This window comes from Misgurnus anguillicaudatus, chromosome 10 (genome assembly GCF_027580225.2).
Source record: "Misgurnus anguillicaudatus chromosome 10, ASM2758022v2, whole genome shotgun sequence".
NCBI classification, from domain to species: domain Eukaryota; kingdom Metazoa; phylum Chordata; class Actinopteri; order Cypriniformes; family Cobitidae; genus Misgurnus; species Misgurnus anguillicaudatus.
The window spans coordinates 37,290,675-37,316,359 of record NC_073346.2 but is presented as its reverse complement, the minus strand read 5'-3'; the positions used below and the strand labels follow the sequence as shown (position 1 = coordinate 37,316,359).

Sequence of the window (25,685 nt, the reverse complement as noted above, 5' to 3'; positions counted from 1 at the left end):
ACTTTTAATGTGATTACGCAATCCGTAAGGATGCAATGTGGCATGTTACACAGCTAGTGCAAGAAGAGAAGTTGTGGTTTAAAAGTGCAAGTTTTGCTAGATAAGACCCTTATACCTTGTTTGGGATTGTTTAGAGCCCTTTGAAACTGCGTTGAAACTGCAAACTTTTGAGGTCCATTAAAGTCCATTAAAATGAGAAAACTCCTGGAATGTTTTCTTCAAAAAACGTAATTTCTTCTCGACTGAACAAAGAAAGACATCAACATTTTGGATGAGATGGGGGTGAGTAAATTATTTGGATTTTTTTATGAAGGTTGAATATTCCTTTAACAGGGCAAAAGGTCATGGGTTCAAATCTAAGGAACACACATACTGATAAAAATGCATAACTGTTAATGCACTGTAAGTCACTTTGGATAAAAGCATCTGCTAAATGCATAAATGTAAATTAAAGGCGGAGTGCACAATGTTTGAAAGACGCTTTGGAAAAGGAGACGGGCCGACTACCAAAACACACTTAAAGCCAATCAGCAGTAAGGAGCGTGTCTACTAAACGACATCCTTGCCGGGTTGTGTATGTGTGGGCCGGGTCTTTTAAAAGAAGGTCCAGATTCTATTGGGGTAGGGGCATGTTTGTTTAGGTGATTTCAAATATCAACATTGGCTTTCAAACATTGTGCACTCCGCCTTTAAGTATTTTTTTTGAAAATTGTTGCATATTGTAGAGTTTTAAATATGCATTTAGACTAAATTCAGTTTGTGTTTGCTTTCTACAGCTCCTTGTGGAAGCCGGTCGGCGGCATCTGAAGGCACCGTACTGTCCCCAAATTATCCCCGCAACTACACCGCGGGTCAGAGCTGCGTCTATGAGATCTCTGTGCCGGGAGAATTCGGTAAAAATCTGTTTTGACTGCAAATGATTATGTAGTTTTATTTGAAAAGACTGCATGATGATATTATATAAAGCATTTTTGCATTAGATTAGATTCAACTTTATTGCATTTGTGCAAAGTACAAGTATGCATTAAAATACAGTAGCCTAAATTAACGTATGTATTATGATGTTAAATGAACTGCTTTATTTCATTTTCAAGCATTTCCAAAAATGTAATTTCCTATAATTCCAGTGTAGTTGCAAAAGATTGTGCATTTGTTTGTTCTGCTGCAACAATACCACAAATCCTTCATTGTTAATAGCTTTCTAAAATCAAAATGCAGCGATGCTCACAGGCCGTGCCTTAAATAATCTTTATAAACATCAGGGAGGTCGTCGAATCTCAGCAGGATCGCAACTTCTGAGATGTTGTGGACTTTACTACATCTCTGTGGTGACTGAGATCACATTCTGAGCCCATACTCTCACATCACAGCTTTTTATTTATCAGAGCCTCATATTTTATGCATGCATGCACTGTAGTTGTTTAGTTCGGCTTGTAACACAAGCAGCATCGACATCACAGCACAGCAAGATACCGAGCCATCCAGGAACACATAAAGCGACCTCGCGTGAACCGTACGGTAGAAACTTCACCACTCAGGAACAGTTAGGAGTATAAACGGCAGTGTTTGGTTATTTCTGTTGTTTTGTGCAATACCACAAATGTCACTTTATTGGTGTCTGGACTAACCTGATTAAAGTTCAGTGCTGAAAATAAAACCAAACAAACCTTGGGATCAGTTGAAGGGATCAATTGCAGCCTTGGATATTTTCTGCCATTCATTGTTTGGCTATAAAGTTAAGGGTGTGGAGATAAGTCTCAAACTCCGTGGCGGCTCGTGACTGCTCATCCGAGGGGCGCTAATTCAAAATAAGTGTTCGGAGTGTCATGTGTGTTGGTTGCGTTTTCAAAATATGTGTTTGTTGCGTCATGTGAACCATGTGCATCATGTGTTTTGTCAAAATACGTGCCTGCTGCACATGTGTCAAAACCGCTCACGTTCACAAAAAAACACGCAAGACACTAACTTAACACTAAACTCTGAATACACATGAGATTATGCGAGTATCTGGCAAACGCAAGCGTCACTTTTATCATAAACTATTTAGACGCATATGCAGCAGGCACTTATTTTGACAAGACATGTGATGCACACATGATCTTTCGACACGCAGAGCACATATTTTGAAAAAAGGAACGACACACATGACGGGCTACATACATGTTGTGACGAACTTCGCATTGGGCGCCCTCCAAAAAAAGAAGTCACTGGCCGCCACTGCTCAAAAGCAAATTCACACAGGGCGTCAGCGTTAATGCTTGACGGAGGCGTGGCCCTGATGTGATTGTCATAGTGACAACAGCCAATCACAGTGGACCGCAACGCATGCTCCGCAGTTCTTCAGTCTTGCATAAACGTAATTGGAATTTTTTGTCATTTTTTGTTGTTGTTTTCAGCTGGAATGTCCGTGGTCCTAAACATAAGCGAATCATGCGTTAGTAGATCACTTTGCGCTGTTCTTAGTAGATTGCGTTGGTCGTTATGAAAATGATGTGTTAATTATTACCAGCAGATATTTCCACTCCCATTGATGCTTGAATTGCGCTCTCACGCTAATTTGCCCCGTTTAGTAAATCTGGCCCTAAGTCTGTACTTATGAATGCTTCTGTAGGAGCAGAAAAGTAATGCATTACAATATTAAGTTACTCGCCAAAAAAGTAACTAATTGCGTTACTTACATGGAAAAGTAATACTTATATAACTTTTTTACTTTTGTGTTACTTTTTCTTACTTTGCAGGTGTTTTTATGACTAAGAAGTTCTGCATTCAGAAATTGCATATTTCCATCGCAAAGAAGCTCTGGTCTGCCATCTCCATTTCTGACTGAAACTGTTCACGCACAAAGTAGTTCTACGTTAAAACGTTCAGTTTAATGCAGTACATTGTTTTTTACATCGAATTCATTAAACTGAAAAGTAATTTGCATCAAATATTAATGTGTACATTTATAAAGTATTGCGTTACTTTATTCGTTACTTTAGAAAAGTTATATTAATACATAATGCACATTACTTGTAATGCGTTACCCCCAACACTGTGTAGGAGTATAAGAGGCTGTTTACACTTGACATTAACATGCGTTTTCATCGATCGGATCACAAGTGGACGATGTTAATGCCTGGTGTAAACGGTGTTTAAAACGTTTTGAGCTCGATCGTCCACTTTCAACCACTTTAACCACATTCAGAAACACTTTAGATCGGGTTGCTTTTGTAGTGTAAACGCACATGTGGTTGAATGTGTTCGAACCGCCACAGGACAGCGCCTTCTTTCCGCCCATTTATCTAATCTGAGGTACTGAACACAATGTTTTATGTTTTTCCTGACTTCTGGCACGAACACACGATGTCCAGCGCTATTTTTAGCCTTTCATTGAAAAAACTAAAGCGTCTGATCTCCGCAGTTTCATTTTGCGAAAAGTTGCGCAATCTTATTTCATCAATTGCTCTGAAATATCAGAGAAAGCTCTAACATATACATGTACAAAACACTGGGCAGCATGTTTTACAATACAAGCAGTGGACTCCGACATATAAACTCATTACTCCTGTTCGCGTTTAAATGACAGCGGAGAGACTCGCCCACAGTCTCACAGACCACCCCCTCACAGCATTCAGGACAGAAGCGGTTGAAAGTGGACAAAAGAGACAAATTTAAATACCAGGTGTAAATGTGATGCGTCTCTCTCGTCCACTTGTGATCTGATCGATGAAAACACATACCAAATGTAAACAGCCCCTAAGATAGTCATGCTGTCATTGGGTTTCTCGCTGGATTATGAAAGCGTTTTGATGTTGTGCTGGATCTGTATGTGGGAGGAGGACTACAGTATATAGAGTAGAAGTCACTAAAGGTCCTCCAAAAATATCACATCCCACAAACATCAGAAGTTTGTTTTGCCCACAGAAGTTTAATGCTTTAGTGTTTATCAAGAAGAAGGTTTTCCTGTTAATCTCACAAAGCACCAAAGAAGATTAATTATTCGAGAATAAAAATCCATCTCGATTTATTTATGTTCTTCTAAATGTGTTTTATTGTCCGAGTTGCTGTTTCCCAAACAACAAAAGTTGGGATTGCGAAGCTTCAAAACAAGCGAAATGCTATACGTGCCGCTATATTCACAAACTTTTAATACTTACAAAGCCTTTGTGTGAGAAAATTTAGGTTGTTATTTATCGATAATGAAAATGATCTCAAGCCCCAATGGTTATAGCACGTCACGCCACATAGACCGACGTCCACTTTCATTGTATTATAAAGACGAGCTCAAAGTTTGGATTTCAGTGAAGATGATGCATTTGGATTAATGGGGGGGGGGTGACAAAATGTTCCTTTTATTTTACATTTTGCTTTCATGTCTAAAAGTAACAGATCTAGATCTAGATCTAGATAAGAATAGTGTCCTTTAAAGATCAATGAAAAGATAATTCAATCTACAAACAAAGCTGTCAAAAGAATTGATCTTGTATTTAAACTCTTCAATTATACAACATCTTACAAACAGAATAAAAAAGCAATTCGCTGCTTTTTGGCCGGCATTATGGTTTAATTATCCTGTCACAAATAATAAATACGGACATTTTTAAATAGCATCTGTCTCTGAGAAGAAAAGCCGCATTAGAGCTGCCAAACAAACACCTTAGGCATGAATTGTCCATATTAGTCTCCAGCATGCATGTTTATAGAAAGTTGTCGACCAACCGTTGATTGTGCATCTGGGAGGGACGGCGCAAAATCTGCTCCTGTTGTACTGACGTCCCTCACCAATTTCGATGGATACAAAATTTTGGTCTGCGCCATTAAGAGCTGTATTAGATTGATGTGAACGGCAGCAGACAGGTTCATGCGGGTACTGTTTTGAGTCTTTTCATGCCAATCACAATGTCTTAAGCCCTTCGGTAATCTTAGCTGACGCTTCGCTGGCCGTATTGCAAACGCTAATCCCGACCTGCTTCCTGTCAACACTCCAAATTATAAATTCACGCCCCTTTAAACTTGCGGCAGATGTTGCAGAGAGTGTGAACATGAAAATCCTGCCTGGAGGATAGGTTGCTCAGTATGGAGGCTGTGCGTGTATGTGTTACATGAAACAGAAGGGAATGCTTGCACAACCCCACACGCTTTGCATGAAACTGCTCGATGCTGGGAAGTCCAGATGTGTTCATTTCTGTTTCCGAGTGGAAAACAACACATTAGGTGACATCGAGTCCACATGCGATCATTGCACCTTTCAATCTTCCACATGAACCAAAGTGCACATGAATGCAATTACCATCAGTGTTGCTGTGAAACTACAGCTTGTCAAGTTACAAGCTACTAATCATTTAAAGCAGTTAAAGTAGTTATGGTCGAATTACTTGTCTGAAAGAAATGGAAGTGTAGTCAGCTAACTGGAGAGACAATGGGCCCTATCATACACCCTGCGCAATGCGATGCCAGGTCGTGTTTTTTGCATTTTTCAACCCGATGCAGTTATCATTTTCATGTCTAGTGCCATGTTGTTTAAATAGCAAATGCACTTGCGCTCATCTGTTTGCCAATGGGCGTGCTGGCCTGAAAACAAGGTGTGTTCAGGTGCATTGTTGGTGCATTATTATTTTGAGGCAACTGAAAACACAAACTAAATATCTGGTCTAAAGTTGATGGCGCAGTATTTTTTTTTTTTTTTTAAAGTAGTGCACAACGTGCTTACACTCTACTCTACACACACACGGACACGCAGCAGCAGACAAAACATGTATAGATTAAAAAATGAAAGGATTACAATGGAGAATTATTATTGTATACATAAAGATTAGAATGCCTACATGTCAAAGTGGATAGTCGTTGCATGTATCAGAATAACTTGGTACCAAATACGCCATGGTACAAGTGCAACTAGATTTTAAAGATAATGGAAGATTAGACTCTGATTGGTTTATTGCACGTGAGGTCCAAAACTAACCTGACTCTTTTGGCCCATGCAATTGGTGCTGCAACCATTTTCTTCCATCAAAATTGGATTCGACATTTATTAATATTAGTTTATGCAATTTTCAGCATTTACTGAAATGCTTTTTTAAAGGCACACCGCGGAACTTTTTGGCCAATAGGGGGCGCTAGACATGTATTTTTCACGTCTAGCGCCCCTAGCGGCCACAAGTGCCGCAGCACTTTCGCAAAGGAAAAGAAGACAGCCAAGTTTTTAAGACAGAACAGTCCGCAGTATGCCTTCCAGCATGTCATATTAATATAATTTCATGGGTTTTATTTTTTTCAAACGCCAAAAGATCACGTAGCTCAGGTTTACAAGCCAGTTTTAATGGTGGTCGCTTGGTTAAAATTTATTAAAAAATTGCCTTAAAGGGGAATCGAACCTGGGTCGCCTATCTCATTGGTCCATGATAGTATAAATGGATTGGCATTAACCAACATTAACAAAGATTAACTCTTTCCCTGCCAGCCTTTTTTTTAAGTTGCCAGCCAGCGCCAGCATTTTTCATGATTTTCACAAAAGTTTAATGCCTTACAGAAAATGTTCTTCTTGAAATATATAAACATACAATTTATCAAATGAAAGAACAAAAAACACAACCTTTATTGGTTCTCTTTATATCACCTCTTAAATATGGGTAGGTTTCTTCAAAAACACAAAATTTGAGCAAAAAGCTGAGATAATTCCATTTTTGTGAAGGACTATTGATAGAGATCAGGTTCAAACATACACGGACATACAGATGTTTGCCCTAGGGTGATACTTACGGGTTTTATAAATTGCGCAAAAGTGGATACTAGCGGTATTGGGGAAAGCCGGAAATATATATAACCGGGGAAATGGTCAACACATGTAGACAAACTATATTGTTGGTTTATGTTAGCTATGCATTTACTAATGTTAAATATTACATTGTAAAAAGTGAGGGAAAAATACTTAAATTGGTAACAACTAAAAAAATAAGTTTTATAAACTTTGATTTTTTTCATTTTAAGTGATTAATTTAAGGTGAAAAAACGTATAAATTGGTAACACCTTAAATATTTAAACATTTTCAACTTGAATTTTTTAGTTTAAGAGTGATAAAATGTAACTTCAATTGTTAACGCCTATACTGTCACGACAGGGTAGGGAAGTAGGACGCATACGCAGAGTTCACAAAATAAATAACATTTAATGATAAAATAGGAAACCAAAAACACGAGGAGTAAAATGAAGAACAGGTAGCAAACACAGGAACATCCAAAATGTGACACGGGGAACAGACAGGGTAGTAATGACAATGATCCAGCAGTGAGCAAACCGAAGACAGAGGTATATATACACAGACTAAATGACAAACAGGTTTGATGAGGCAGGTAATTAATCAATGAATGTCCAGGTGATAACAATCGGAACAGAAACAAGACATGACACGGATTAACCGTGACATATACATTTTAAGTTGATCCGACTTTCACTTTTTACAGTTCAATTCAATTCAATTCAATTTTATTTATATAGCGCTTTTCACAAGTGTTAATTGTTGCAAAGCAGCTTTACATGAGAAGATGTAGAGGAGAACACAGAAATTCAATAGATAATATAAGAAGTAGAGAAAGCGGTTAAACCGTACAAGCGAGCATATTAATAATGTAACGTATACAGTAAAGTGCTAAGTTAAGCCAAAGTTGGCTGACTCTCCCTGGGATTAAAAACCCTCTAGGAAAAAAAACCCAATGGGAAAAAGTCCTAGAAGGACAAAAACCCTTGGGAGGAATTAATATATATTTATATATATATATAGAAACGGTAGGGATAGGAGGCGGGTAAGCGAATTAAACTGGTTTAGCCGGTGGTCGTTGGTCGGGCATCGGCTGGTCATCACGTTGAAGGACAGCCAGTGGATCAGTGATGCAATGATCTTCACAGCAACCGGAACTGGGTCTGTTTGTCTCATGGTCCTCGTGGTTGAGGACGAGACAGGGAGAGAAAAACAGAATTCTATTAGCGTAGGGGCCGTTCGCATGCAATGCAAGTGTCAAACATTATAGTGGTTCAAGTCGGCTCGGTTCCAGACAGGCTAACTATTGCGGCATAAGTATATTACCCATATGAGGTATGTGAGTGCTTTGTTCTGGACAAACTAACTACTGCGGGAAATGTACATTTACTGGACATTTTATGTGAATGCTTTGTTAAAGAAGAATGTCTTAAGTTTAGATTTAAATTGATCGACTGTGTCTGATACTCGAACAGTATTTGGTAAATCATTCCAGAGCTCAGGGGCTAAGTAGGAAAAGGATCTACCACCTTTAGACACTTTTGATATTCTAGGGATAATTAAGTGACCAGAATTTTGTGAGCGCAGTTTACGTGATGGATTGTATTCTGATAGTAGTTCTTTAATATACAAGGGCGCTAGGCCATTTAAGGCTTTGTAGGTGATTAGTAATATTTTAAATTGTATACGATATTTAACTGGTAGCCAGTGTAAAGATGCCAGAATTGGACTGATGTGGTCATACTTTTTAGATCGAGTAAGCACTCTTGCGGCGGCGTTTTGAACCAGCTGTAGCTTGTTTACCTGCTTTGAATGGCATCCCCCGAGTAACGAGTTACAATAGTCTATTCTAGAGGTCATAAAAGCATGGATAAGCTTTTCTGCATCTGATGCAGACAGCATATGGCGTATTTTTGAGATATTTCTAAGATGGAAGAATGCTGTGCGGCAGATGTTGGCGATATGACTATCAAAAGATAGATTGCTGTCGAACATTACGCCTAAATTCTTAACCATGGAAGATGGCACCACCGTGCAGCCATTTATGGGCAACTTGTAATCTGACATATTATGTTTGTAGCGATTCGGTTCAATAATAAGTATCTCTGTTTTATTGGAGTTTAGCATAAGAAAGTTTTGTGCCATCCAGTCCCTAATATCACTAATGCAGTCTGTTAGCTTAGAAAACTGGTGGGTTTCGCTAGGATGCGACGAGATGTAAAGCTGGGTATCATCCGCATAGCAGTGAAAACTTATGTTATGTTTCCTGATAATGTCTCCTAGAGGTAACATATATAACGAGAATAGGATGGGGCCTAGAACTGATCCCTGAGGTATGCCGTATTTAACGGGGGAGTGATATGACTCTTCCTCATTTACGTAAACAAAGTGATATCGATTGGTTAGATATGATCTGAACCAGGCTAACGCCTGACCACTGATGCCAACATAGTTTTCTAGTCTATTGAGTAAGATTGTGTGATCTATTGTGTCAAAGGCTGCACTAAGGTCTAGTAATATAAGGATTGAGATTTCACCACGATCGGATGTTAATAGGAGGTCATTTGTAACTCTAAGCAGCGCTGTCTCTGTGCTATGGTGGGGCCTGAATCCTGATTGGAACTTTTCATATGTATTATTATTTTCTACGAATGTGCGTAGCTGGCTTGCCACTACTTTTTCTAATATTTTAGAAAGAAAAGGTAGATTTGAGATTGGTCTAAAGTTATTAAGCTCTCCCTGGTCAAGGTTTTGCTTTTTAATGAGCGGTCTAATAACTGCTAGTTTGAAAGCTGTTGGAACGTATCCTAATTCTAGAGATGAGTTAAAGATATTAAGTACCGTGTCTGACACTACATGAAATACCTCTTTTAGTAATTTTGTGGGAACGGGGTCTAGTATACAGGACGATGATTTGGATGACGTTACTAGTTTAGAGAGCTCTTCTATTGTAGTAGGATTAAATGACTCAAGATGTTCGTTTGGTAATCTAGTGAAAAATGTACTATTGGGTAGAGTGATGGCTGCTTGCGTAGTTTCTAAGTTTTCCCTAATAAACATAATTTTGTTAGTAAAGAAGTTCATGAAGTCATCACTATTGTGTTGGAGTTTACTATTGGTTTCTGTTTGTTCTTTGTTTCTAGTCAGTTTCGCAACTGTGCTAAATAGAAAACGAGGGTTGTTATGATTTTCTTTAATAAGCGTACTGAGATAGGTAGATCTGGCAGTTTTAATAGCCTGTCTGTAGTGTTGAACACTCTCTTTCCATGCTGAACGCCATACCTCTAACTTTGTGCTTCGGTAGTTTCTTCCATTTTTCTAGCTTCTTTTTTAAGGGCTGCAGTATGATGGTCATACCATGGAGCTGGCAATTTTTCTTTGATTCTCTTTTTTTTTCGAATGGGAGCAATGGCATCCAACGTGCTAGAGCAGATGTTGTTCAGGTTTTCTATTATAATATCTAGATCTTCACGATTATCTGCTACATGTTTCATTTGGGACAGGTCTGGAAGAGTGCTAATAAAGCTATCTTTAGTGGTGGAAATTATTGTTCTGGCTAATCTGTAGCATGTTGTAGACTGAGCGGTCCTATCTAGAAGTATTGTGCATGACACAAGGCAATGGTCTGAAACGGCATCGCTCTGGGGTGATATTTCGATGTCATTAATATTGAGTCCGAGTGACAGAATTAAGTCTAGTGTGTGATTACGAGTATGCGTGGGCCCTGACACGTTTTGTTTAATGCCGAGAGAATTTATAACATCCATAAACGCACGTCCTAATGCATCTTTTGGACAGTGAACAACCGCATTGTAAAGTGTTTCCATACGTTGTTTGTACAGTAGCGGTACATTCACACTGGGCGAAAGCGTTAACGCTTGACGCAAAGCTTTTCTGAAGCGTGGCCAACAGCCAATCACAGTGGCCACAACACATGCTCCAGTCTTCCATAAACGTAATTGGCTGACTCTGCCTAGGTTATTTGCATAAGGCGATCTGATTGGCTGACACACGTGTTGCCACTTGAAAAGTTGAGAAATGTTCAACTTGACGTGGTGCCGACAGATGCACAATTCAGTTCGACAACACATGACGTCACCCATTAAATGTGAATGGGAAGCATTAACGCTTTCAACCCATGTGACTACAAAAACACTGAACTAAGTCAAAAACATGGTGATGAACATCAGCTTTTAAATAAATATTGTGCTAGAAAAAAGATGTAAAATGGGTCTCGCTGCAGGGACTACATGGTTGTTTCATTTTTAAACTTCATTTACATAAGCTTACTGAATAAACCAGCTCACAGAAATGACTTGAAGAAGAAGAAGAGTTTAGGAGAAAACGTCTCATTATTCCCTCAGCTCACTGCCTATACGCACAGACTCAGAGCTCACAAGATGCTCTTTTATAGCTCAGGACACTTCAGAAATGTTTCATTTCAATGTCAGCTTTGTCTCGGATGTTCCTTAGAGGAATTAAAAATAGACACATGAAACTATTGATGTATACAGTGAGAGAAAAGCGCTTCTTATAGAGATATTCTTGATATATTCTTCTTTTAAGTTCATATATCAACTTGACTTCATATTAAAACTCTCCACAAGTATAGTCAAAACAGGAGCATATGAGCTTGTAGCACTTGTGTTAATCCAGTTCACTATAGTTGTTTTAGTGTAAAATGTTTTGTTCACTCATTGGATGGTTGAACTTGGTCTGGTGTGTTAGCGGTGAGGTGCATGCTGGGAAGGGTAAGACTCTAGAGACATGAGTTAGCACGTATAAACCTAATGCTACAGATGCACAACATTCAGTTCTCGGTTACTTTGCTCGGTCAATTGTTTGCTGTTGTTACAGTCTGTTGAATTGCCTTGTATAATTGACACTGAGCTTGTTTCATAACGGCAGGGGTTTTGTGTTCATGTTGTTTTTGTGTCTTTGAAGTTCTGCCGTCTTCTAGCATTAAGGCATAAGACGGGCTTTTCCCACTTACAGTATGCGGCTTGCCAAGTCTTTTTTATTTGTTTATTTGCTACCTCTTTTTTATTGGTGTTGAGGTCTAGTTAGACTCCAGTTCTTTCTCTGTCACACTGTTGTTGAAGCAGTCATATTGGATCCAAACTTTCATTTGTACTAGTCTTTCTTGTGACTTTGTTTTGGGTTCTTTATATTTGGGAATTTGGATCATTTGATGGGCTGTTGTTAACCCAGAAATGGCATCTTAACATTAGTTGTAATTCCTACATATGCAAGTAGAGAGCAACTGAACGGTTCTTGTAGTAAAACTTTTATTAATTGTCTCCTTTTTTATGATAATTTGTGGTAATAGAAACCTTTTGTGATCTCTGAGATTGTGATGATGCTTCTGTGGATTATACAATTATATTTAAAATACACTATATTGCCAAAAGTTTTGGGATGTCTTTATATGCACATGATCCTGAATGACATCCCATTCTTAATTCATAGGGTTTGATATGAAGTTGGCCCACCTTTTGCAGCTACAACAGCTTCAACTCTTCTTGGAAAACTTTCTACAAGGTTTAGGAGTGTGTTTATGGGAATTTTTGACCATTCTTTTAAAAACACATTTGTAAGGTCAAACACTGATGTTGGACGAGAAGGCCTCGCTCGGAGTCTCCGCTCTTATTCATCCCAAATATGTTTTATTGGGTTGAGGTCAGGACTCTGTGCAGGACTGTACAGGTCCTCCACGCCAAACTCGCTCATCCATGTCTTTATGGACCTTGCTTGGGGTCATGTTGGAACAGGAAGGGGCCATCCCCAAAAATGAAATTGTCCAAAATGTCTTGGCATGATGAAGCATTAAAGGATTTGTCCATTTTCTTAAAAAAATCCAGATTATTTACTCACCACCAGGTCATCCAAAATGTTGATGTCTTTCTTTGTTCAGTCGAAAAGAAATTATGTTTTTTGAGGAAAACATTGCAGGATTTTTCTCATTTTAATGGACTTTAATGGACCCCAACACTTAACAGTTTATTTCAATGGAGTTTCAAAGGACTCTAAATGATCCCAAATGAGGCATAAGGGTCTTATCTAGCGAAACAATTGTAATTTTTTACAAGAAAAATAAAAAATATGCACTTTTAAACCACAACTTCTTGTCTCTCTCCGTTCGTGTGACGCGCCAGCGCGACTTCACGTAATTGCGTAATGACGTCGAAAGGTCACATGTTACATATATGAAACGCACATTTGCGGACCATTTTAAACAATAATCTGACACAAAGATATTAATTAGTATCATTCCACATACAACAATATCGGAACAGTCCTCTTTTTCCACACTTGTAAACACTGGGGCGTAGTTTCGCATACATCATCATCCGTGACCTCTTGACGTCATGACGTATTGCGTGAGGTCGCGCTGGCGCATCACAGGACCGAAGATAGACGAAAAGTTGCGGTTTAAGAGTGCATATTTTTTATTTTTCTTGTCAAAAATGACACTTGTTTCGCTAGATAAGACCCTTATGCCTCGTTTGGGAACGTTTTGAGTCATTTGAAAAAAACTGTTAAGTGTTGAGTTAAGTGTTGGGGTCCATTAAAGTCCATTAAAATGAGAAAAATCCTGCAATGTTTTCCTCAAAAAACATAATTTCTTCTCGACTGAACAAAGAAAGACATCAACATTTTGGATGACATGGTGCTGAGTAAATTTACTTGAATTTTTTTTAAGAAAATGGACTAATCGTTTAGTACCTTTAACTGGAACTAAGCCCAACCCCTTTTTTTTTAATAATCCCCCTTCACCAAACTTTACACTTGGCACAATGCAGTCAGCCAAGTACCATTCTCCGGGCAACTGCCAAACCCAGACTCGTCCATTGGATTGAAAGACAGAGAAGTGAGATTCTTTGCTCCAGAGAACACGTCTTCACTGCTCTAGATTCCAGTGGCGGTGTGCTTTACACCACTGCGTCTGACGCTTTGCATTCAACTTGGTGATGTAAGGCTCGGATGCAGCTGCTCAGGCATGGAATCCCATTCCATGAAGCTCTCTACGCACTGTTATTGGGCTAATCTGCCGGCCACATGAAGTTTGGAGGTTTGTAGTTATGGACTCTGCAGAAAGTTGAAGACTTTTGTGCCTTAGCATGCGCTGACCACGCTCTGTGATTTTACGTGGCCTACCACTTTGTGGCCGAATTGCTGTTGTTCCCAATTGCTTTCATTTTGTTATAATATTACTAAAAGTTGACTGTGGAACATTCAGTAGTGAAATTTCACTAATGGACTAATTACACAGGTGGCAACCTATCGCTGTACCACGCTTGAATTCACTAAGCTCCTGAGAACGACCCATTCTTTTGCAAATGTTTGTAAAAGCTGTCCGCATCCTTAGGTGATTGATTTTATACACCTGAAGCCATGGAAGTGATTGGAATGCCTGAATTCAATGATATGGAGGGGTGTCCCAAAACCGTTGGCAATCTAGTGTACAAATTCTCAGTTGAATCACAGCAAAAGATTGCAGAAGCAATGGTAAATAATGTAATTAAACAAATAGTTCACCCTAAAATTTAATATTGCCCAAAATGCCATGCCATCTAACATGTATATGACTTCCTTTCTTCAGTTGAGGATTTTTATAAAAAAAAAAGCCTTGATTTAATCTTAAATGATACCAAAGATGTTGGATATAATGAGATTTAGCACTCCTGTTACTTTGAATAAGGGACAATGCAATGCTCGATATGGCCATTCTGGTGACGGAAGTCCCGCCCTGAAGTTAAAAGAACCAATCATGAGTCGATAAAGGCTGATTATGACAATTGAAGCTTTATTATTACTATTAGATGAAGAAATGAAGTCATATGCACCTGGAATAGCATGAAGAAAATTATAAGAGAATGTTTATATTTGGGTGAAGTAATCAATCTACTGTCTACTGTCTAACTCAGGGGTGTCAAATATACGGCCTGCGGGCCGAACACAACTCACAGAAGTGTCCAATTCAGCCTGCATGATGATTTATATAGTATTATTAAAAATGTATTTAACTCTTTCCCCGCCAGCCTTTTTTAAAAAAAAGTTGCCCGCCAGCAAGTTTTGTGATTTTTACAAAAGTTTCACAAAATGCCTTCCAGGAAAATTTTCTTTTATAAATATATAAACATACAATATATCAAATGAAAGAACAGGCTGGTTTTAAACAAACAAACAAAGTGGAAAAAAGTTTCATCCTATGTTCATTTGTTCTCTTTTTTATAACCATTGAAATATGGGTGGGTAAAAAAAGCATTTTTGTAAAGGACTTTTGTTAGAGATCAGATTCAGAGCGATGATCAATGTTGTTGAATTAATTGATGCTTCAGTTTTTTATAAATTGTGTAATAGCGCCATCTGGTGGATAATAGCGGAATTAAAGATTACTGTAAAACTTGTCAGGGAAGCTGCAATGGCAGGGAAGCGTTTTCTCTTAATTGACGAGATAACTGGTCAATGGCAGGGAAGGAGTTAAAAAAACTGACCAGCGAGTGTCTAGTTAATTTTCAATAGGACACATGCGGAAAACTGCAAAACAAACGGCGGTTTCACAGGCGGAACGTAGAATTCCTGCTGTTTCCGCAGGCATGGCTCTCTGCGGAAAAAGCAGCAATTGCACAACGATTCCGCCACTTGCCGCGTATCGTGTATGAAACGGCCATGAATCAGTTTATACCTACGAGAGTAGCAACTGCCCCAAAACTGGTGATGTTGATCCAGTGGGTCATTGAAATTTATTTAAAAGCATAATGCCTGTGTTTTATGACTTCAAACTGTATTAGGTACTGTAATGTTTTACAAATTTAGTATTTTTTGCTAAATGATTGTTCTCATTACAACTATATTCCAAAAAAAGTGATTTATGAATGATTTTGTCATTATTTGGCAATAGGCTACAGAGAGGGTAAGGTATAAGCATAAGGTATAATTATGTTAAGGTTTCATGCAGAGGATGATAAATTAAAGCTTGCCAACCCAAGACCAATGGGTTTTACAGATGTAAATTTGTGTCTATATTTTTTATTGTACAGTATGAGTGTGTAAATGTTTCTGAGGGCTTATAAAATGTAGTGTTTTTCTAGTTTACTTGCTAATTAATTTGTAGTTAATATTAACACAATTATCAACAGACTTACTGTGGGTTCACACCAACTGTTTGAGGCTTCAAATTTCACGTCTACCGCGTCTAGTTTGCAGCTTTAACATTTTGAGTTTATTCGCTTCATTCGAGACATTCACGCAGAAATTCGCGTCATGGGAGGGGCTTCTGCGACTTTCATCACTACTAGAGCAAGCTCCTGATTGGTTAACGCAGCGCGTTTTTCCGCCAAAGTTAAAAATGTTCAACTTGCGCGTTTCCCGCGCCAACGCCTCATTCGCGCCGCGAGACGTCCAGACGTGCATCAACGCATCTTCACACTGACTTAACATTGAAATCACTTGTGTTTGATGCCTCTACCGCGGCTGGTGTGAACGCAGCATAAGTATTTCAAATAATAATACAGCCCTCACAAGGTGACATTATTTGGGTCAATGACGTGACATTAATTATTTTGTCCGTATTTCAAAATACATTTGCAGGTTACTTGCATACATTCTCTTTTTTTAAGGAACCAAGTCTAAAATTTCTGGTTTTATTTCATTTTAAAAGAATATTTGGGGGATAATTGCAAAAATGTCAATGTGGTGTAACTTATATTTTTTTAATTAAAATATAAATATATTCATAAAAAATCTGGAATAAAATATAATCATCTAGTTTAGTGTAATATGATTTTTTTACATACATTTTTACATTATTTGTCAAAGATTATTTAGAAAACAGAGCTGTTTACAGCATATGTCAGGACAAATACAAAAACACATTAAAATTTGCATCTAGAAATAACTAATAAATAATATTTAATTTTTTTTTCAATGATTACGCTTACATGCCATCAAGGTGAATAACATATGTAATATTTATCATTCTTTGGCGCAAAACTGGCGGTTACACCATTTGACATTTTCAGGTCCATTCACTCTTAACTTTTATAAAAATGCTAATGTAATTTTTTATTGCATAAAATTATCATAACTACACTGCGTATTGAAATAAACGTGATGCATGCTTTTAAAACAAGTTAAAACTATTTTAATTTCTCATCTTGCTCATCTTGTTTTTTGTCACTGACCCATTTTACCATCTGACCCTCAACTTAAAATGACTAAAACACCCTTGGTTTAACTAATTATCTGCATTATTTGTTCATATTTAAATGTTTTGCAATTATATTGTAATTGACTCTAATGTATGACTATTTAAAATGCTTCACAAAGCGTTTATGTCCTGAAATAATTCCATAAAGTGATTGATTTCCTTGAACCTCTATTGAAGAATTTTATTGAAGTGCCTTCGGAGAAAATAAATGGGCTTCCAGAACCGAGCCGCTGAGAAAGTGTTGTGCTCCATAAACGCGGCAGGATAATTCTTCATCTTAACCAGAAGCTTTCCTCCGAAACCTCAGATAACTACAGTAGCTGTGAGCATTCGCTGATTTATTTGTTCACAGGTAACACGCAAGCAATAATGCGGCACCATAAAAGCCTGAAGGTGCAGTTAGATTGGTGGGGACAAGAAACCGCTCCTCACCATTATCCTTTCTAGATCAGGCTGGTGACCTCGGCCGTAAAGATGTCTGCTGGATTTGCTTTAATGGTCCTCGCTTTCCTTGTTGAGGTAGAAAGAGGTTGCCGTGCCAACGGCCGGCGCCGTTTCCTTGAAATAATAAACCATTAAAAGTCGACAGGGCTGTGATGTTGGAGAGCCGGCGGCTCTGTCCACATGTTAATGACGCCTTTGGTGAAAGAGCTCGGATCGTTTTGATTGGCTCTGTGTGAAACGTGTTTAATTGATATGTGATCGTTGCGTGATGTCCGTATGTGTGACCTTTGTGAAGTATATGACTATACGACACTGTGTGAGGATCGTATGCGATCCTTATATGGAATTCAAAAGATCCAATTAACTAGCACCAGTTGTATCTGTCAAAATAAATTGTACATTAAATGCATGACTTAGATTCATTTCTTCAACTTGTAGTATTATACGATTATATGAGCGTGCCAAACCATGTGCCCGGTGGGGACTTAGCGTATGATCCACTGAAATATTAATTCCTGTAGTCGTATGCACCCAAGAGAGTTCATTATTGACTGCTGATAATTGAGGTGGTTACAACAGAGAGGTCGATTAAAGCCGGTTAATGAGGGTTAATAAATGATGTTTGCTAAGGCAACCATCACTATTAATACTGATTACCCTTAGGGTTACTTGGGTAAGAGAATGTGATAGAGATTTAGGGATGAGTGTTTTTATTACTACTATCATTACATCTCTGGCATAAGTAAAAGGCACAAGTTTACTGTATGCTACGTCCCAATTCGCATACTATCTGTCCTTAATAGCACACTAAATCAGAATGAGTATGCGGGTGATTCTCACGAAAACTTGGTTTTAAAAATGTCAAGCATGAAAATGTAAAAATTGCTTAAATTTACTTTTTTTCCCCACCAGACATTGAAAAACAAAGTCTGGAGTAAATGGGAACATTAATTTAAAAACTTTAACTTATCATTTAACACTTTTTGTAACATAATTTAAAAGATTAGTCCTAAAAAATCTCATTACCGCAACAGTCAGAAAACATCAACACTGACATATTTTCAAAATGACATGACAAACCTGAAAGAACATAATTTGGAGATTCTGCACATGCATTTAAAATCAAAGTATTATGCTTGTATTAATTAAATTAACATTTAATAAGCATCTGTTGCGGTAATGATAATCAAAATGTCGTGTAAGCATTCTGACAAGACAATATTTCAAATTAACTGTAAAAAAATGATCTTACCTGGTAGCCATCTTGAAGTAACTGGTCCATGTGCTTGGTCACTCAAAATCAAACTTTATTAAAATTCTGTATGTGTGCTTAAACTGTTCTCAAAAAGTGTTGCGGAGGATGAGAACATCAGGCATGGACACATCATTTTCCTAATTTTTCTTCATTATTATTATACATGAATATTCAGTAAATATTTTTTCTGTCATCTAAAGTAGTCTAGCAAAACATCCATTTATTTATTTTTTATTTAATATTTTTGTGTTAATTTGATTAAATTACAACATAACGCATGTTCAAACACAGCCGGACACATTGCGGTAATGAGAATTTCAGCAGAAAATTAGATAAAATTTACAATTATAAATTCTTATGTTGAAATCACACATTGTGCAAGGTAGAACACAGTATTGTGTTAATTTTGATGCTTTTTAATGTTACTATATTACACATTTTAAAGCTAAAATCATTAGTGCCATGGTGTTTCAATGGTTTCGTGAGAATCACCCACGCACTGTAATGAGTATCCCTAATATACCCGCATGCTTTACTTTGGTTCCTGTAGCTTAGTAGGTAGAGCATTGCATTAGCAGTACAAAGGTTGTAAGATTTGATCCCAAGGGAACACGCATACACAAATAGTATATACTATAGCTTAAAAAAGCTACTTTTTGTATCTGCAAAGTGCATAAATGTAAAATGTAGTGTACTTTTATTCCTTTTAACACCCGACCGCTGGGCATCTATGGTAACTTGCGTACTCTTTTGCAGCATACATGCATACTCAATTGCACATACTTTTAGTGCACAGTATACGTATGCGAATTGGAATGGAGTACAGCAGAATATTACATACAGCTTAGAATTCAATTACTGTATTATTAACCTTGGCATGGCATTCGCTTAGTGTTACATGTCTCTGAAATTGACTAAATATGTGCCGCTTCTTTTACAGACACATGTGAGCTTTCTCCTGTGCCTCTTTCAATTACAGAAAATATAATTCTTTGAAACGTCTGAAAGTAAAAGAAGCAGCAGATTTGATTTTGAATTATTCATACGAAATGACAAGCATATGGCGCAGTTTTTCCTCACCTTGAGCGCCGCAGCTCTGTAGTTCTTTATCATTTGTCTAATATATCGCTGTTTCCTGAAGGCACACTTTGTTTTCTGGGCCTCGGGCAAACCCGTTTGAGTAACTTGCTTTATAGTTTCGTATGTCGTATAGTTTAGTTTTAAAGAGTATCGACTCCTCTACACTTTTATAGCTTTGCTTACAGCAGCAATATGAATTTATTGTGCTTCCCCGCAGATCTTCGGATCTCTTGTTGGGACTGCATGCATTGACTTTAGTCACTCCGGCTGAATTCAATGATGATTGTATTGGGAGCCGTACTGGATAGGAGATGAAATATTAGGCTGTATTGTTAAAAGTGTCAGATGGTCTATACTGGAGTTTTGGAGATTTTGGAACTTTAATACTTGTTGTTTCTCTCCGGGTCCTTTTAAAACATCCATGATGTTCCTTATGGGTTAAACCTAAATCATAATAATATATCCATATATGTATGTTAATGTACAACATTTTTATTTTGGAAATAAAGTTGTGCACAATAAGAGCAGGATCCTATCCTAAGTAATGCAAATTTGCTGGAAAAACGTGCTGATAGGTAGCACTTTATTTTACAATAGTTGTACTTACCTTGTACATATATGTTGTACTCACTGACAAATGTGTGGTACTTACTTTTGAGTATCTACATGGTAATTAAAGTGTATCATTACTGTACTTACCAGTGGTACTTACTTGGTAGTTATTATACTATAATATGGTAGCTATAATACTCTAGGTAAGTACTGGGTAATACCAGATACATACTTTTGTGTAGGTATACTGTAACTAACAAGAAACACTGTACTTACAAATGAATGTACAATATAAGTATTAAGTACTTACAAGCAATTGTGGGTTAAAGGAATAGTCTACTCATTTTCAATATTAAAATATGTTATTACCTTAACTAAGAATTGTTGATACATCCCTCTATCATCTGTGCACGTGCACGTAAGCGCTGGAGCGCGCTGCGACGCTTCGATAGCATTTAGCTTAGCCCCATTCATTCAATGGTACCATTTAGAGATAAAGTTAGAAGTGACCAAACACATAAACGTTTTTTCTATTTAAGACGAGTAGTTATACGAGCAAGTTTGGTGGTACAAAATAAAACGTAGCGCTTTTCTAAGCGGATTTAAAAAAAGGAACTATATTTTATGGCGTAATAGCACTTATGGGAGTACTTCGACTCGGCGCAGTAACACCCTCCCTCTCCCATTATGAGAGGGAGAAGAGGAGCGGACTTTTCAGGCGAGTTGAAGTACTCCCAAAAGTGCTATTACGCCATAAAATATAGTTCCTTTTTTTAAATCCGCTTAGAAAAGCGCTACGTTTTATTTTTGTACCACCAAACTTGCTCGTATAACTACTCGTCTTAAATAGGATAAACGTTGATGTGTTTGGTCACTTCTAACTTTATCTCTAAATGATACCATTGAATGAATGGGGCTAAGCTAAATGCTATCGAAGCGTCGCAGCGCGCTCCAGCGCTTACGTGCACGCACACAGATGATAGAGGGATGTATCAACAATTCTTAGTTACGGTAATAACATATTTTAATATTGAAAATGAGTAGACTATTCCTTTAATGACAGGTACTTATAGTGTACATATATGATAACTAATAACAGACACTACTGTACTTGCATTGTAAGTATTGTATGTACATGGTAAGTATGTAGTACTTACAGGCCAGTGTACTGTAATTAATGACAGGTACTTATACCTGTGCGACTTATGACTTGTGGTCAAGGGTCATGTATAAGATAAAAATAACAGGAAAATTAAATAAACTATAATAAGGTTGACTGAAAGAATTATGCTGGAACATATTTATTTGCTGCAATTAATAATAAAATACTTTGGTTTTTCTTTCTCCACAGTTCTCTTTGGTCAGTTTGTGTTCTTTCAGACGACATCTAGTGATGTGGTGGAGATCTTCGATGGACCCTCAGTGGAGTCGCCCCTCCTCACCTCTGTCTATGGCTCTCACCCAGGTAAAAGGCTTTGTTTACCAGCACTATGTGTGAAAGGCTGAAGACAGATCTGATAAGAAGAGGCTGCAGTAAACTAATGTAGGAATACCATGGTGGCGGTCTGATTTGCTCTTGATGTGCTTCTGCTGTATCAAAAGGTCCAAGAGTCTGAAACCACAATGGAAATCTTCTTTTTTATTTTTCATTTAACCTGGAAATACACTTTAGAAAAGTTTAGGATTTTGAAAAGTTTCAAAGGAAGAAAAGTTTTGTTAAAGGGAGAAATATATCACTTTTGTGCCAAGCTCTGTATAAAACTGCTAAATGCTAGGTTATTTTCAGCCCAGTATTGGGTCAAAAGGGACGAACCCGTTTTTAGGTTAAATGTAAAAATTTTCTGGGTTAATTTAACCCAGCGTTTCGGTTCATCCCATTTTGACCTAACATCACCCAACAGCATTTTTTAGAGTGTAACTCTTAAAGGGAAAGTTTACCCAAAAGTGAAAGTACCACACAGTTGACGTACCCAACGACTTCTATAGTTTTTGCAGTTGTGTCTGGAACTGTCGACTGTAGCATCTATTTACGTATATATATATATATGGTCCACAGTGTTGCAAAATAGTGGAGGCGGGGACTAATTAGCATATTTAAAGCAGCGCTCTACTAAATGAGGCAAGGTTGTGAGTTATATTTAAGTTGTTTTAAAGCATGAAGAAATCACTGTCACAGGAAAAACTTTTACATATGCTATTATGATGCTCAAAGATGAGTTTCAAGTAACACTTTTGGAGTTATTATAGTAAATGTCCTTGCTCTTCCAAGCTATATAATGGTAGAAAACAGAGATTAGGGAACAACTTCTGACTTTGCACAGGAAAAAAGTGCATTTATCCTTTACAGTGGTAATCCACATGGCTTCAATGGATTAATAAAGGTCTTCTGCAAAAAAAATGCAGAAAAATAAACAGATTTTAAACTTTATAAAGTGTAATAACTAGCTTCCGGTAACGGCGCCATCTTGGAGTTTTAGGCTGCGTCCGAAACTACAAACTTTTCAGTAGGTACTGAATGAGATGAAGTACTTACTTACTGACCGTTAAAACAGTAGGTACTGCATAGTATGAATCCTAGTAGTATGAATGCGATTCGGACATACTACATCTGCCATGTTTATACATCACGTGAAATACGTTGACGTCACGTGATGTCATACCAGCGCGAACACGGCGCATCGCTGCTTTCGCCTTTCTTCTTCGTTGCATAACTCCGCTCTTGGGGCATCATGGGATAGTGAAGTGTCCATCGTATGCACGCTTTGAAGTCTAACTGGAAGTAGTAGGTCAACCAGGAACTTTTCGCATACTGTTTTTGGAATACTACGTATTCGGACATACTACTCACCTCGCCTACTGCTTACTATATAGTATGGAAGTATAGTAGGGGGTTTCGGAAACAGCATTGGCGTAGTGAGCGCTGGTTGCCATAGGTACATTGCGCAGTGACTCTTGTGAATCGTGTGAGTTCAAAATGGCGTCATTACCAAAAGCTAGTTATTATAGTTTATAATATGGTTAAAAAAATTGATATTTGAAAAAATTATATTCCCCCATTTTGTCAGAAATTGACTGTTCCAAAGTTTTCGCTGGGATGCCAGGTAGCTCCAGTGTGGTGTGCCTTGCGTTTCCACGCGTTTAAATCGTGTTTGGTGATTGGCCCCTTAGGCTGCATGTTGTAAATAGTTAAGTGAGTAAAAACAGGTGGATTAAGTGCCAAATTACCAAGCGTTCATTGATTGTGTATATGTGTACATGCATCACGATAACCACACATTTCTTATACATAATCTATAAACAACATTGCAACATTTTCTGAGATATTGTTGACCTGACCAGCAACCTGTAGCTTTTCAGCAATTAAACTTATATCGCATCAATTACCTGCAAAAGACCTTTATTAACCCATTGGAGCCGTGTGGATTACTTTTGTGAAGGATGGATGCACTTTTTTGGCCTTCGAAGTCAGAAGTTGTTCCTGGATCCTTGTTTTCTCCAATTATATGCTTGGAAAAGCAAGGACATTTACTAAAATAACTCCAATTGTGTTCATCTGAAAAATTATGTACATATATCTCAGATTGCTTGAGGGTAAGTATATCATGGGGTAATTTTGATATTAAATTTGATATTAAACGCTTTAACATTAGTTAATACTCATTGATGTAACATAAATAAGCAACGATCAATTGTATTGATAAAAAATACATATTGTTTGTTCATGCTAGCTAATGCATTAGCAAAAACTTCCATGTCAAAGATTGAAATGAAAGAAAAATCAATGATTGAAAACAAACTTTACATTATGAGACTTTAGCCTGACAGATGTACAAATTGTTAGTGTATGCTAATAATATAATTTGCGGTAAAACATTTTGTATCAAATCAGACAGTAATGGCAACACAGAAGCAGTTTTTCACTGTGGTTTCAGACATTTGGAGCCGACACATCATTTCCTTTAACCCTGTTGATGTGGCAGTCCTCGGCAGATATATTGATGATCTCAATTATGTCGCTGTTGAGACTGCAAACAGATAACAGAACTGTTTTACTTTCCCTTGCCTCCTCTAATTTCCGCTTTCTAAGGAGAACCCTTGCCACTGAGCTCTGCCAACGAAATAACCCTCAAGTTTAAAACTGAAGGTCCGGACACGGCAAAGGGTTTTCATTTTGTATATCAAGGTACGTAGTTTCAACTCTAGTAAAATAAAAAGCATCTGCCATAAAGGAATATATCACCACGCTCTAAAAATACTGAGTTGTTTTTAACACATGGCTGGGAAAAATATAGACAAACCCAGTCGTTGAGTTTATCTCTTGCTGGGTTGTTTCAGCCGATGGTTGGGTCAATATTTTACTCAACCGTGGTTTAAAAACAACTTGTTATTTTTAGAGTGCATACTACTCAAAGACTGTGAAAATCTATGGACGTAAACCTGTGACGTCACCCATAGGTTTGTGAAGAGCTCTCCTTCGAAGCCAATAGTAGGCGTTGCCTGCGCGTCGCCATCTTGGCCGCGCGTCACCGCGAATCACTCGCGGATAACTGAAAATGGGTAAAGAGGCGGGACGTGGGTGAATCTGACGTGGCTGGTTGCTGAAACGACGCCCGCCTAGCTCGACGGTAGTGACAGTAGTGGCAGTTCACACGGCACTGAAGTGACCACGCCCTTAATTATGCAAAACTTTAAGGCTAAATATAATTTGAACGGACGAGTTACTAAAAAATTCACCACCTCACAGTTGTCATGAAGGGCTTAATTAGCTATATAGACCAAAATACTTTTTGTACCAGGCTGTAAACATATTATTTTCTGTTGTAAAGTTGGGCATTTTAACATGGAGGTCTATGGGAATTGACTCCCTTTTGGAGTCTGCCTCTAGGGGCCAATCAATGAATTGCAGTTTAAGTCACTTCTGTATTGGCTTCATCAGAGAGATCGAAAGGTTGCCCCTCGATACTACTCTTGATTTTCATTTCATTGTTTAACTAGATACTATTAATAAAACTAGTATGCAGTATACTGTCTGTGCAGTAAGTGCTAAACAACTACACTGTAAATAATCTCAAGTTTCCCCTTGCATTTCTGCAGCTGTTCCCAGAACCAGTGCTTCTCAGTGTAGCTCCGTGCCCGAGCCTCGCTATGGGAAACGGATCGGGAATGACTTTGGATTGGGCACTGTCGTGCTTTTCGAATGTAACCCAGGTTACACTTTGCATGGTGCAAATGCCATTAGGTGTGAGGCAGTTCCCAACTCCGTAGCCCAGTGGAATGGCACGGTACCAACATGTGTCGGTAAGTACACACGCTCTTTAGCAGTGGCCCCTGCTGTGGTGGAAGATGACCAGGTTAAAGGTGCAGTGTGTACATTTTAGCAGCATCCAGTGGTGAGGTTGTGAAT

The 25,685-nt window shown here is 38.0% G+C and overlaps 1 protein-coding gene across 6 annotated transcripts in view; it reads left to right on the top strand.

Annotated features, from left to right (window-relative positions):
- Window positions 1-25,685, top strand: part of csmd3a (CUB and Sushi multiple domains 3a) — a 489,960-nt gene that overhangs the window by 240,672 nt on the left and 223,603 nt on the right. For all 6 annotated transcript variants that reach the window (XM_055211335.2, XM_055211334.2, XM_055211332.2 and 3 more), the window contains 4 exons: window positions 777-893; window positions 21,633-21,746; window positions 24,369-24,464; window positions 25,376-25,579. In XM_055211335.2, the coding sequence (XP_055067310.2) occupies window positions 777-893; window positions 21,633-21,746; window positions 24,369-24,464; window positions 25,376-25,579 (531 nt within the window). The remainder of the gene's footprint in view (window positions 1-776; window positions 894-21,632; window positions 21,747-24,368; window positions 24,465-25,375; window positions 25,580-25,685) is intronic.